The 12,757-nt window shown below is 47.8% G+C and overlaps 5 protein-coding genes across 5 annotated transcripts; 3 read left to right on the forward strand and 2 right to left on the reverse strand.

The window, feature by feature from the left end:
* Window positions 1-1,200: 1,200 nt before the first annotated feature.
* Window positions 1,201-3,508, forward strand: FSST1_003938 (F1F0 ATP synthase subunit alpha; the record flags this gene model as incomplete). The annotated part of the gene is made up of 8 exons (XM_083230064.1): window positions 1,201-1,272; window positions 1,495-1,652; window positions 1,795-1,851; window positions 1,913-2,033; window positions 2,092-2,569; window positions 2,627-2,833; window positions 2,886-3,187; window positions 3,245-3,508. The coding sequence occupies 8 exons, from the start codon at window positions 1,201-1,203 to the stop codon at window positions 3,506-3,508; spliced, it is 1,659 nt and encodes a 552-aa protein (XP_083087368.1).
* Window positions 3,509-6,762: 3,254 nt separating this feature from the next.
* FSST1_003939 (uncharacterized protein) lies at window positions 6,763-7,995 on the forward strand (the record flags this gene model as incomplete). Its single annotated transcript, XM_083230065.1, has 1 exon — window positions 6,763-7,995. The coding sequence occupies one exon, from the start codon at window positions 6,763-6,765 to the stop codon at window positions 7,993-7,995; it is 1,233 nt and encodes a 410-aa protein (XP_083087369.1).
* A 201-nt stretch (window positions 7,996-8,196) lies between these two features.
* FSST1_003940 (uncharacterized protein) lies at window positions 8,197-8,739 on the reverse strand (the record flags this gene model as incomplete). The annotated part of the gene is made up of 2 exons (XM_083230066.1): window positions 8,197-8,543; window positions 8,607-8,739. 2 exons carry the CDS (start codon window positions 8,737-8,739, stop codon window positions 8,197-8,199), a joined length of 480 nt encoding a protein of 159 aa, XP_083087370.1.
* A 392-nt stretch (window positions 8,740-9,131) lies between these two features.
* On the forward strand, window positions 9,132-11,115 carry FSST1_003941 (uncharacterized protein; the record flags this gene model as incomplete). Its single annotated transcript, XM_083230068.1, has 2 exons — window positions 9,132-10,034; window positions 10,102-11,115. 2 exons carry the CDS (start codon window positions 9,132-9,134, stop codon window positions 11,113-11,115), a joined length of 1,917 nt encoding a protein of 638 aa, XP_083087371.1.
* A 424-nt stretch (window positions 11,116-11,539) lies between these two features.
* FSST1_003942 (uncharacterized protein) lies at window positions 11,540-12,621 on the reverse strand (the record flags this gene model as incomplete). The annotated part of the gene is made up of 2 exons (XM_083230069.1): window positions 11,540-11,881; window positions 11,929-12,621. The coding sequence occupies 2 exons, from the start codon at window positions 12,619-12,621 to the stop codon at window positions 11,540-11,542; spliced, it is 1,035 nt and encodes a 344-aa protein (XP_083087372.1).
* Between the last annotated feature and the right edge of the window lie 136 nt (window positions 12,622-12,757).

Genomic DNA, 12,757 nt, shown 5'->3' on the forward strand with positions numbered 1-12,757 from the left:
GAAAGCGATAGTCTCTTTTGAAGTTTCTGCCATCTTCAAGTTGATTGCGTGTCTCGTTTAAGTTGTAAAAACCGCCAATTATACAGAATCCAGACCAAATACGACGAATCTCTTTAAAGCACCATTTCACCTTGTATGATACTGGGCAATGTTTTCAGTTTCGTACAATATTAGCCGCCGCAGTGCTGTGTTACACTATGGACATTCCAAATCAACAGGAGCTACACCACCGTCGTGAGAAAAAAGGTCAATCAAACATGCTATGGACCAATTGCCCCAGTGGAGATGCACCCCAGATTAACGGTATCTGATATCTCGGGGGACACGGGAGTCCGTCATCGGATAGGATTTTAAGACAGCAAGGCTACCAGGACAAATTATTGATAACTAGGAGGGATTAATCTCAGCCGGGAAATCCGCGGAGCAAGGCTGAAGAGGAAAAAGGGTCTCGATCTGATTGATCAATTGATGAGCGTAATAAAGCCCGCCTTTGTTAGCGGCCTTGGCTATAACTTGTGCAGTGTCTTTCCAGCGTTGATTGCTGTACTGCAAGCCTTCTCTCACTGCTCCGGAGCCGGTCACCAGGTCAGCGTAAAACCCCACCACGAAAATGAGAAGCTCTTTGGGCCAAATCTGTGCTGACATTGGCCCGCAGCTCCATTAGAATGTGAAACCGCATATCTCAGGCATAAACTGTTGGCACGTACCCGGGTAATACCGATCGTTCGGCGGTACGGGAGGTCAATGAGATGTATGTAAAGCCGGCTAGTGAACACGAAAGAGGGTATTTGGTATTCAGGGTTTAAGGATCGGATCAATTGATAGGCACAAGAGACACCTGCAGCAACTCTCATACTATAAACTCCTGAGATTATCCCCGATTTGACGAATTAGACAGAATGTCAGCTCGGTGGGTGAAATGGAAGCTCCGAAATAAAGGCGGCAAGAGGCTAATAAATTGTTAAGGCTACGTCGGAATATCCAGGCAAAAACGCGCATCGAGGTCTGATTGGCTATTCGGAGCACCTTGACCCCACTTCATTCCTCAGAACAGACTCTGCTCTCCATCACCACCCTCCTCAAAAATCTCCATTTGCTCTCCTGTAAAGGCAGCACCGCACCCCAATCTCCCCTCCTCCCAATTGCACCCGGCTGCAATTGCTCTCCTTTCATCTCCAAAACCTCCCGTATACCTCTAATATGTTCCGGAACGCCCTTCGACAGTCGACGCGCGCCGTCGGCGCTGTCTCTGCCGCTGGCAGGGTCGCTGCTGTAAGTTAAAACGTGCTCTTCCGAGCCCCGAATCGACAATCCCATCGACCAGCGTTCCCCAGCATCATGCATCCATCGACAATTTACCCCACGAGCTCAATTGATTAGTTGGACTGCCTTTTCAACTGGGTTATGAGCTTTTTTGAGCTATTTGGGGCCTCTGTCGCTGTCGACCTGTCGAGGACTTTTTCGGGCTTCGGCTAACCTGTTTTTCACCACCAGCTCCGAAATGCCGCACCCGCCTCCATCAACGCCGCTCGATTCTACGCCTCCGACGCCAAGGCTTCTCCCACCGAGGTCTCTTCCATCCTCGAGCAGCGAATTCGTGGTGTCCAGGAGGAGTCCAACCTCGCTGAGACTGGCCGTGTCCTTTCCGTCGGGTATGTGGATCTACACTGGGAGCAGCCGGAGCAAGGCGAAGCTGGTGCACGATGATCTCAATCAACACCACACCGTCGAACCACCCGGATGCCCTGGACGAATTCAATTGGAATCTCATCAGTGCTGACTACGAATTTACAGTGATGGTATCGCCCGTGTTCACGGTATGGCCAACGTCCAGGCTGAGGAGCTTGTCGAGTACGTACTGAGCAAAATATGGAGCGACTTCGTCATGGGCCCCAAAGCTAACAAATGTCAGGTTCGCCTCCGGTGTCAAGGGAATGTGCATGAACCTCGAGGCCGGCCAGGTCGGTGTTGTGCTGTTCGGTTCCGATCGTCTCGTCAAGGAGGGTGAGACCGTCAAGCGTACCGGTGAGATTGTAAGTCTATCATGCAATATCAACAATAAACAACAGCCCAAGCTAACAACTACCCAAGGTTGATATTCCTGTCGGCCCTGAGATGCTCGGCCGTGTCGTCGACGCTCTCGGTAACCCCATTGACGGCAAGGGTCCCATCAACACCAAGGAGCGACGCCGTGCTCAGCTCAAGGCTCCCGGTATTCTGCCCCGAAAGTCCGTCAACGAGCCCGTCCAGACTGGTCTCAAGTCCATCGACGCCATGGTTCCTATCGGCCGTGGTCAGCGTGAGTTGATCATTGGTGATCGTCAGACTGGTAAGACTGCCGTTGGTCTCGACACCATCCTTAACCAGAAGCGATGGAACGATGGCAACGACGAGAAGAAGAAGCTCTACTGTATCTACGTCGCCGTCGGTCAGAAGCGATCCACCGTCGCCCAGTTCGTCAAGACCCTCGAGGAGAACGACGCCATGAAGTACTCCATTGTCGTCGCTGCCACTGCCTCCGAGGCTGCTCCTCTCCAGTACCTTGCCCCTTTCACCGGTGCCTCCATCGGTAAGTATCTCATGTCTATTCCTCATCTCCCTGATAATTGTTGACACCGAAGAATAGGCGAGTGGTTCCGCGACAATGGCAAGCACTCTCTCGTCATCTTCGACGATCTTTCCAAGCAGGCTGTCGCTTACCGTCAAATGTCTCTGCTCCTCCGTCGTCCCCCCGGACGTGAGGCTTACCCCGGTGATGTTTTCTACCTTCACTCTCGTCTTCTTGAGCGCGCTGCCAAGATGAACGACAAGCTTGGTGGTGGTTCTATGACCGGTGAGTACTAACCAGTTTAACTAAGCTTCAATAGCTGACCCTTTGCCCCTAGCGCTTCCAATTATAGAGACTCAGGGTGGTGACGTTTCCGCTTACATTCCTACCAACGTTATTTCCATCACTGATGGTCAGATCTTCCTGGAGGCTGAGCTGTTCTACAAGGGTATTCGACCTGCCATCAACGTCGGTCTTTCCGTCTCTCGTGTCGGTTCCGCTGCCCAGCTTAAGGCCATGAAGCAGGTTGCTGGTTCCCTGAAGCTTTTCTTGGCCCAGTACCGTGAGGTTGCTGCCTTCGCCCAATTCGGTTCCGATTTGGATGCTGCTACCAAGCAGACCCTCAACCGTGGTGAGCGTGTAAGTTGAAACAAGCTATACAAATATTGGAAATTCAAGATACTGACTATTTTCCAGCTTACCGAGCTCCTCAAGCAGAAGCAGTACAGCCCCATGGCTGTCACTGAGATGGTTCCCCTCATCTTCGCTGGTGTTAACGGTTACCTCGACACCATCCCTGTTAACAAGATTCTTCAGTGGGAGTCCGACTTCCTTGCCCACCTCAAGACCAACGAGAGCGAGCTCCTTGCCACCATTGACAAGGAGGGCGCTATCTCCAAGGACACTGAGGCCAAGCTCAAGGACGTCGTCCAGTCCTTCGTCAAGAGCTTCCTCGGTTAAATGTAATCAAAAGCAACTTGTGCGGAGAATAGCGGGGGCCTTTGGGGATGTCGCTGTCTATATCGAATATCTATTGTCGTTTTTCTCTCTTGAGGCGGAGGGAACATGTCGAGGGGTCGCGCCTGGATGGAGCGACGGGTATGAGTTGAGGGAGATTCGCCCGTCGTATTGCCACTTGTAAAATAGAGCACAAAACTCAATGAATGCCCTCGATTCCTTTTGTTCTTGAACTACCTAATGAATATTGCCGTTTCCTAATCTGTCTTGTGATTGTAATGTAACTAATAATCATTTAGGTATTCTCTCTTCTTTCACATGTGAAGCACTAGGATTCCGTCCACGATAGCTTGCTTGATATAAACTTTTATAAAAGCCTTGTAAATTTATCCTAAGTTTATCATAAGACTTAGGACTAAAAGCTTAACTATAATGTTTAGTGTTTAGGGTAGATTAGATCATCTTGAAGATGGGCATGCCATTATTCGGCCTTGCTATTTGTACCAGCAACACATATATGTATGTACTTGTGCTGATCCAACATAAGATTCTCTTTTATTGGCGTCATAGGATACTACCTCTAGGGGGTATCAAAAAACGTCTGACGCGGGACCACACAAATACTATAGGCCTGCGTCAGACGTATTTTGATACCCCGAGGTACCTGTAGCTCTTCTCGTCAAAAGCATTAGTCGATTGACATAGTTCGTCACAGCCCGATTTAATTTCGTCGTGGCTGTCGCCAGGTTATCCTAGAGAAGACATATTGGTATGTTGTCCCGAAATGCAATGCAATGCAGATATTGCGTTTATCCCAATTAATGACGTGCCAAGAACACTACTCAACGCATCCTGCGTTTTAATATCAAAACTAGGACCATGGAATACTCAAATCTAAGCTTAGGATACAGAAAATAAAAAAACCTAAAACCAGACCTAAGATAGCATAACAAATCATCCTATCTCTTAGATAAGTAGTTCGATTTGTTTGCAATTCCGAGGTTAGGTCAACTGAGATCTATAAATGCCAGTGTTACGACACCTAGCTTAGGGGTGACCCAAAATATATTAATGCCATCAACTGGAACCTAGATTAGGTAGTCTGTATTCTTTGTTATATTATCGTAACAAGACGGAGAGAGTTAAGGCAGAAAAATAACAGTAAATCTCTTTGATTTCCAATTATGAATTCTGTGTCGAGGTTTCAGATCTGGTATATAGAGCGGCTTGCAACGGAAAACAGACCCCTCGTTTCGTGAACGAGACAACAGTCATTGCCTATCATACTGCAACCATTCTTGCTCCGAGAGAACGCATACCTGGAGTCATCTAGAGTCGATAATGGCGAACTGCGTTTCTTGATTGTATTTATATCTCTTATCATCGATACTACTACTATGCTACGACAAACCTCGTCTTGGGCGCAATGCCAGAGATAATAAGGCTGAGCTGGCTCACGATCGCTTCAACTGACAGTGACCTCAAGATCCCGGATTTCTGTTGGGGTATATAGGAGAAAAGGTACAACGAGAGACTTATAGAAAAATGTGGAGGTGTGAGAGCAAATGTAAGAAAAGAGGTAGATAATATGCGTGTCGAGTTCTGTGTCCGGTGAAACAGACTGATGACCTTTTGGCGATCCTGTTTTCCAGTTTATTCATACCGTTTACCAGTTTGTTGGTGATGGCTAACACTTTTCTTCCTAATATGATAGACCAAGTTGCACTTGACAGTCTGCCCTCAGATTCTATACTCAAGTTAATGGATTTTATATGATGCTGGCTGAAGTTTGGTTTATATCCACTATAATAGCTTATGGCCGGAGCGACGAGATGAGAGTCTACGATACGATTCCGACGTGGCCTGGACAACCTACTCTCTTTTAAGGCTATTGTAACAACGTCGCCTAAGCTTTAGGGCATAAAAATAAGTAACATAAGAGTCTAGTCTAATGAGCATAAAATGATTTATAAATTTCGTGTCTTATTCTTCTCGCCTGAGGTACAGAGTCCACGGTCCGTATGATGGAAGGAACCCCACAGCCTGATAGTGTGGGCAGAATGTTTCCATGACCCGACTAGGCGTTGTGTTTGTTTCATGTTGGTCAAATCGCCACCCTTGAACTTGCGATTGGAGATCTTTCTCAAACTCAAAGTGCTTTTCAGCTCTCTTCTCTTTGCCCTTTACGTAGGTCTCGTGGTCTACGAGCTGCTGTGATGTACGGAGGAGCCGAGTCCCCTCCCAAATTGACGTTTTTACCCAGGATGACTTGGAGGCAAGGTATATTCTCCCTCAGTAAGATCAAGTCCTGCCGTTGTTTGATTGATGGCCATAAGATCAACTACCTTCGATAGACTGTCTCTCACCGTCGCGTGATGCTCACGAACACAATAGATCGAATACTGACTTCCGATGAGCTAAGATTATTCCGCTGAAGAGTTGTTAGAGAGGTTGGAGCAAAGGTCCTTCCGGCCCGCTACGGTCAACTTGGTCTGAAGCGGCGGTGATACGGGAAACACACGAATACACAACGCCTGTTTATTAACAGCAACACCAATCTCCAATACTTGGCATGATGTTGGAGAATCTTAAGCCCCCAATTGACTTGAACGAACTATCCAGGAGAAGGAGTAAGACTCCAACAATACCACGCCACACATTGAAGATTGGTGCTGCTGTCAATAGAAAGGTGTTGTGGTATGGCGGTTTACGGGTCGCTTTTTGGTAAAGAGACTCCGGATTCTTGAAGTCGTGTGCTTCGTCAATAATTGAAACCGGGAACAATTGGTCCATATGTTGGTAGAGTTTTAAGAGTAGGGGCGCCTCCAACTGCCGAGAGGAGTCAACCCATGCCTGCTTGCAATGCAGAGAGCTGGTAGAGAGAAGGAATGTAATGAGAGGAGCTATGAGAGTATTTGTCAAGAAGAATCGACGTTTGAAGTTTCATGCTGCTTATTGGGGGAACTAGAGGCAGTGATTCATTGCATTTAGTAAGTCAGTGAATCACTCCCACTGCTTGACAGTGTCTATATAAACTAGTAATCTTTCCTTCTCCCTCTTCTCTTCTCTTCTTCCTCTTTACACAAACCCCACCCCGACCAAGAAGTCGCTGCATAGACCCCGCAGATTTATTTCTAGGGCGCACACCCCCCAGACTCAACAGATCGAACAGGAAAGCAACCTAACCGGCCACTCTATCTATCTCGTTGCTAGCAAACCCACAACTATCTGCCAGTTCTATCGAGAACGACTCCAAGATGGATGAGGACGACAAATGGGCTGTCCCCAGCTATGACGACGATGGTGACCACGAGGGTGACCCTGAGAGCGCCTCGCATACCCCCCAGAATCTTGATCCTGACGATTTCGGCATCTCTGATGTCGGTTCCTGGCTCCAGAAGAATCGCCATGCATGGACAGTAGTCCCAGCAGAAGATGACTGGCCTCGAATAAGAGCCACAGGGCTCTCCAGCAAGAAAGACTGGAATCTGAACATGGCAATTGAGGCGGCATTTCGGGAGTTTGCCATAGATGGTGCTCCCATTGATGTGCCAAACCGTCGTATTGTACACGACACAAACTCCACTCAACTTCTGCGACGAGTGATCGGCCACATACGCAGCCACTTTGGCAGCTTGAAGAACAGCAACGATACAACCAAGAGCTCCTTTGTCGACGACACCATCAGGGTTGCCCTCATGGCTAGACTCAAGTACTTGAACGGAGGCACCGCGGAGGAGGTGTTGAGGCTTTTGCCAGCTCGCTCGAAAGTCCTCGCCTGCGGTTTTGTGACTCCAAATGGCACCCTCAATAGCCGCCTTGCCGGGGCTCTACTGTCATGCGGGCAATTTTATCATTGCAGTCTTGTACAAGGGGAGGATGACCCTCTAGATACTCTCAGTGAACCTGCACAGGATACGACGACTACCGAGCCGGAATCAGAGCCTGCTATTATCAAGGAGAAGCAGGCTGCCGAAGAAGATCAGAGGATTCAATTGGCTCAGAGGATTGCACATCTTCAAACAGAAAACTCTAAGGATGTTGGTGCTCTGAGAGTGGAAACTGTGAGACTTAACAACGAACTTGGTGCTCTGAGAATGGAAATCGTGAGACTTAACAACGAACTTGGCGAAGCAGCGAAAACACAGGCTGAGCATGCTAGAGCCAACACAGAGAAAATCGAAAGGCTCACCGAAAGAGTGCTCAAAGGAGAAGGAGATGTGGCTAACCGTGAGTTCTCTCCTACGGACTGGGTCGCTAGTTCGCAGATATATAGCATAACCACTCCTGATTACGATGTTGAGCTTGAGGATCAAAATGTTCAGGCGGGCATTGAGAACTCTGGTGCCGCCACCCAGAATGAACGAGATGGTTACTCTTCTGATGGTTCGGACATTATGAAGAACATTCCGATGGAGGAAGAAGAGTTCTTTGACTGGGCACGCGAGGTTGAGGGACTTTGGAGAACATACAAGCCAAATGGTAAATAGCAGCAGGCAGTTCCTAGCAAATAAGCACCAACAAGCCTTCATTCTGATTTAATTACTGTCTTTTCACGCATAGATTTGTAATATTAAAGGATTAGAATGCCCTTTACTGTTTATTGTTCATGGGGGTAGTCCTCAGATCCCTCGACGCAATACAGGCCATGTTACCAAGTGCAATAACCGACAGCAACATACTGCTGCGATTCATCTATCCAGGTTCTTGAACTTCTCAAAAAATTCATCACGTTCTTCCCGATTCCGTCCCGGGTTCTTCATTTCTTCGCTGACAAGATCCTGGACTTTCTTGAACCAAGCAGCTTGCTTTGCACTTGGCCCTGCTTTAGGTGCCAATTCCATTGTCACCTCCAAACACTTATCGAGTAGTATCTCTTTTCGCCAACTCTCGAGGCTTTCCTTGGCTGCCTTGAATGCCAATTTAGTCTTTTGGTCGTTGGGCCCAGCCGTCTTGTTAGCGGCGACTAGAGCGTCAAGTCGATCAAGCGTCTCTTGGATAATGGGTCGGTCAAATGTCTCTTGGGTGGGTGGGATTACTAAGTCAAGTTAGTCAGATATGCCTTAAATCGACGACACTCCATCATTCCCGGGTTACCCACCTGGCACATTACTCTCGTTCTGTGGATTGAAGTTGTCATTCTTGTCATTCTTGCTCACGTTGGAAGTGCTCCCTCTGTGACTTTTGGTTTTGGGACCTTTTGTGGTCTTTTTCGACCCGCGATTTTTGGCCATGTTGCGAGATGCAAGGGTATGACTTAGCCCGTTCCCGTCTGCAGAGAGCTAGTAAAAGGAAGATATGTAAGGAGAAGAGTTAGGGGGTGTCAATTGAGTATGATTGAAGTTGTAAATGTGCTGCTGCAAGAAGAAGAGTGGGGCGCAAGAGGCAGTGAATCACTGTCACTGCTCAACAGTGCTGATATAAATCGAATCTTTTATCCTCCGATTTATTTTCTTTCTTCCCTTCTACATAATCTTTTCTCCTTCTTCCTTCGCACGCAAACTTGGAGTTATTTTTTCTCTCCAACACGTTTCTTGATATCTATCTTGGCCTCCCACAGCCGAATTCCGAAAAGGGGTCACCATCAAGAAGACCCCCATCGAACATCACTTTCACGAATATCAACATGACGGAAAGTCTCAACTTCGAAGCTGGTGAGGGTGATGCCACGAACCATCAGAAACGCTACTGGGGGGCTAACCCTATAGATGCATATATTGTCTCAAGCGATGGCAAAATGCACTTCTGGCCTTCCACTATCCAGGCCATGAAGAGAAGAAAGGCAATCATGGAATGGTACTCCCGCCATAAATTTGAGCCCATATGGGCCGACACGCAGTTAACATCCGCCTATCATCTTGCTATGCGCCAGTGTGAGGGCGACTTCAACAAGCTTCCCGTCCATAGAAGCGACTATGTCGACGAAAACAAGTACAAGATAGACATGGACATCAACTACGACACCGAGTTTTATCATTTACCAACGGATCGCTATGCCACTACTACCACAGATGTCGAAAGTTTCGGTCTTGCCAAACAAAATCGACCGAAGATTGTGCGCTTTAAATCGGCTGTACAGGGACACCACTGGGACGAAATGTCCGACGACAAGAACGGTTTCCCACCCCCTGGTAACCCGGAACTGGAATACCTGTACACTTCAATCGCCTATGGATTCGATATCGTACTTATGAGTCCCCTCGACAAAGATCAGGCAGTTAGGGGGACCCTTCGAGTCAGCGAGTCTGGCTACAAAGAATTCCGGGCCCGCGTAAGGTTGTTTAAAGGGAAACATCGGGATTTCCCCCTTGAAGCATCGCCCCGTGAAGGATACCACTGGTTTCCTTTAGACTGGGAGTGCTTTGAACAATTTTCAGCCCATCAAATGAAAGTCGAGATTGAGCCACTGACAGGCAAAATCAAAGAGCTGAAACACTACGACATGCCTTCCGACCGTCTCTGCTGGTTCTCCAGTAAGGACATTTATGAAGCGTTCTATCGTCTCAACAAAGAAGCATTCAACCCTACTGTTCCTCAATTGGAAGCCTTTCGGACCGGAGATGAGATTCTACGATTGCTATTCTGAACCAGGACAGGTCGAGACTCCAGGCGCTCCCAACACAACCTTAGACAATGCACAGTCTACAGTAACTACTCAACCAAAACCAGGACTTGTTCTGACTGACGAAGAGAAGTGTTTGGAGGGATTGAACAACAAGATCGAGGGGCTCTCCAACCAGCTTGAGGGGTATACCTCTGGACAAGCTAAGCAGACGGCTGATTTTAATCAGAAACTCGCTGATGCAGAGAAGCTAAAAAGCGATCTTGGTCAACAACTCGCTGACACAGAGAAGCTAAAAAGCGATCTTGGTCAGAAACTCGCTGACACAGAGAAGCTGGCTGGCAAGCAAGCTCAACACCTTCGCAATACAGAGACGATGGTTAGCGAGCAAGCTCAACGACTTAACAACGCAGAGAATCTGGCTAGCGAGCAAGGTCAAGTACTTAATGACTCAAAGCAGTTGGTTAACGAGCAAGCTCAACGAATTGCTGACACAGAGAAGCTGGCTGGCAAGCAAGCTAAACAATTTATTGACACAAAGAAGCTAGTTGACGAGCAAGCTCAACGACTTGCCGACGCAGAGAAGCTGAAAGAGGGGTACTCCCAGAAAGTCGAAGAAGCCAAGACGTTCGTTGAGCGACTCGAACAAGCAGAGAAGAAAACAGATGATCGAATTCAGAAACTTGATCAAGAAGTCGAAAACGTCAAGAGTATGGCCCGTAAGCTCACTAGTAACTCCAACTCGCCGGCACAACGCAAGTCGGGGGGTCGGTCACCATCAGGCCCTATTTCATCACCATCGCGCACGCCAGGGGGACAAGTTCGGAGCCATTTTACTACACCAGACAATCCAAGACCTCGTCGAGTATCCGGTCCCGGCAATTCAGGCTCGCCCCTAGCGGGTAAGATGGGTAAGAAGCGCGAGTCATCGGGAACACTATCGCCAACTGCGCAACGACCAAAAAGACCAAGGTCAGGCAAGGACACCATCGAAGAGGGCAGCCCCGAAGACGAATATGAAGAGGTTCTGAAAGGCATTATGAGCTGAAACTACTATATTCAGATAGTAAAACAAGTAACCGGCTCAATTTTCTATCCATAAAACAGTGCATGTGTTCTCGGTGATTTATGTGATCAATAATAAAGACGCTGCACTTTGTCTGATACAACTTCTCTCATAACTATTATTCCATGATATCATCAATGAATACCATAGTGAAGATAATACGTATTCACAAGTATTTTCACGAATTAACGAGGCTTTAAACTTTTAGCATCTAACGCTCAAAGGAATGTTCCAATGAGACTGCGTTCATTTTGTCTTTTATCTACCGTTTCCCCAGTTTGCAGCAAGCCACTTGCTGACCCATACTAACGGAGCCATACCCCTTAAACCTCATCATTGTCCACATTATTGCCGTCTGTGTGAATCCTGATCCATCGGGACAGCCTTTCTCGAGGCGACCATCGCATTACCCTTCATGAAGCGCCCAGGGAAAGCCTTGCTTAGGCTCATCGCCAATCTCGCGGCGCCGGACGGTGACTTTCTCATCGCCATCGAGGGTTCCAACATAAGCAAGAGAACTGTGAGCGAAAACCCAAACTTCTTCCAGGTATGTTTCTTTCATCACGTATTCAATCCACTTTGTATACCACTGTTTGATTCTGAGAGTTGACAGAGGGCCAGTCGACGTGTCTTTATTCAAGTCACGGCGGATGAGCCTCGGAGTGAAGCGCCGGTAGTCAAAGTGGAAAGCAAGGCGTGTGATATTGATGCGTTCCATTCCCTTACGAACATTGTCGAATTCAATTTTCTATGCAGTCAGTAAAGTGCGAGTATAGGGTTGTCAGGCATTCTTACAATCTTGGGAACGTCGGTGAACTCGTTGAACTCGTTGCTCCTGTCGTCATCCGCTTCCCAGAGGATGACCCAGTCCAGCTTCCCACAGGATATACGGCCGAGGTTGCTCACTATCGTCCAGTAAAAGTCGTGGGTTGATGGAAATTTCACATTCGGTTGCACAGGACTCGACACATGATCCTTGTCGTAGTACACGCGCAATCTTTCGAGCGTTCTTACCGCTTCCAACTTTTCGCAACTGCTCGAGCTGATCCAATCATCGATGTCGACAAACTTGATTGCTCTGTAATTGGTGCGGCCCATGATGCAGGCACCTAACACGTTGGTTCCTCTGATCCTGACTGAGTACAATTCCCGCTTGACGCGACAGGCACTCACCCAGTATATCCAGGAACTTGACCGATACGGACGCAACAATTGTCTTCTCACTCGGGTATGAAGACTGGATTCTGCAACTAAACCAGTGATTCTCTTGATATTTGGAGAGCCAGGTTCGTCGATGAACATGTGTTGTAAGGTGTCCTTCCAAGTCTGCTTGGCTGTAGGATTTGGCTGGCTTTTGCGTTTTGAATGGTGACCATCGGTGTTGTAAGTGTCAACGAGATATCCCTCGGCATCAACGTCGTGATTGGGGTTGTTGGGGTCTGAATCCGGGTTCTCTTCGTCTTGCGTATGGGAAACCTTTATCCTCATACATAGCGCGCTGAGTCACCTCTAGAGCATTGTTGGTTGGTCTATAGGTAATGTACAAAGTGCCAAGCTTCGCTTGATCGGGAACTTTCTGAGACTCTGAACGTTGTGGATAGTCCAGAATCTCTTTATTCATTCC

The sequence above is a fragment of the Fusarium sambucinum genome, chromosome I (genome assembly GCF_050947815.1).
Source record: "Fusarium sambucinum isolate potato_lamoka chromosome I, whole genome shotgun sequence".
NCBI classification, from domain to species: Eukaryota; Fungi; Ascomycota; class Sordariomycetes; order Hypocreales; family Nectriaceae; genus Fusarium; species Fusarium sambucinum.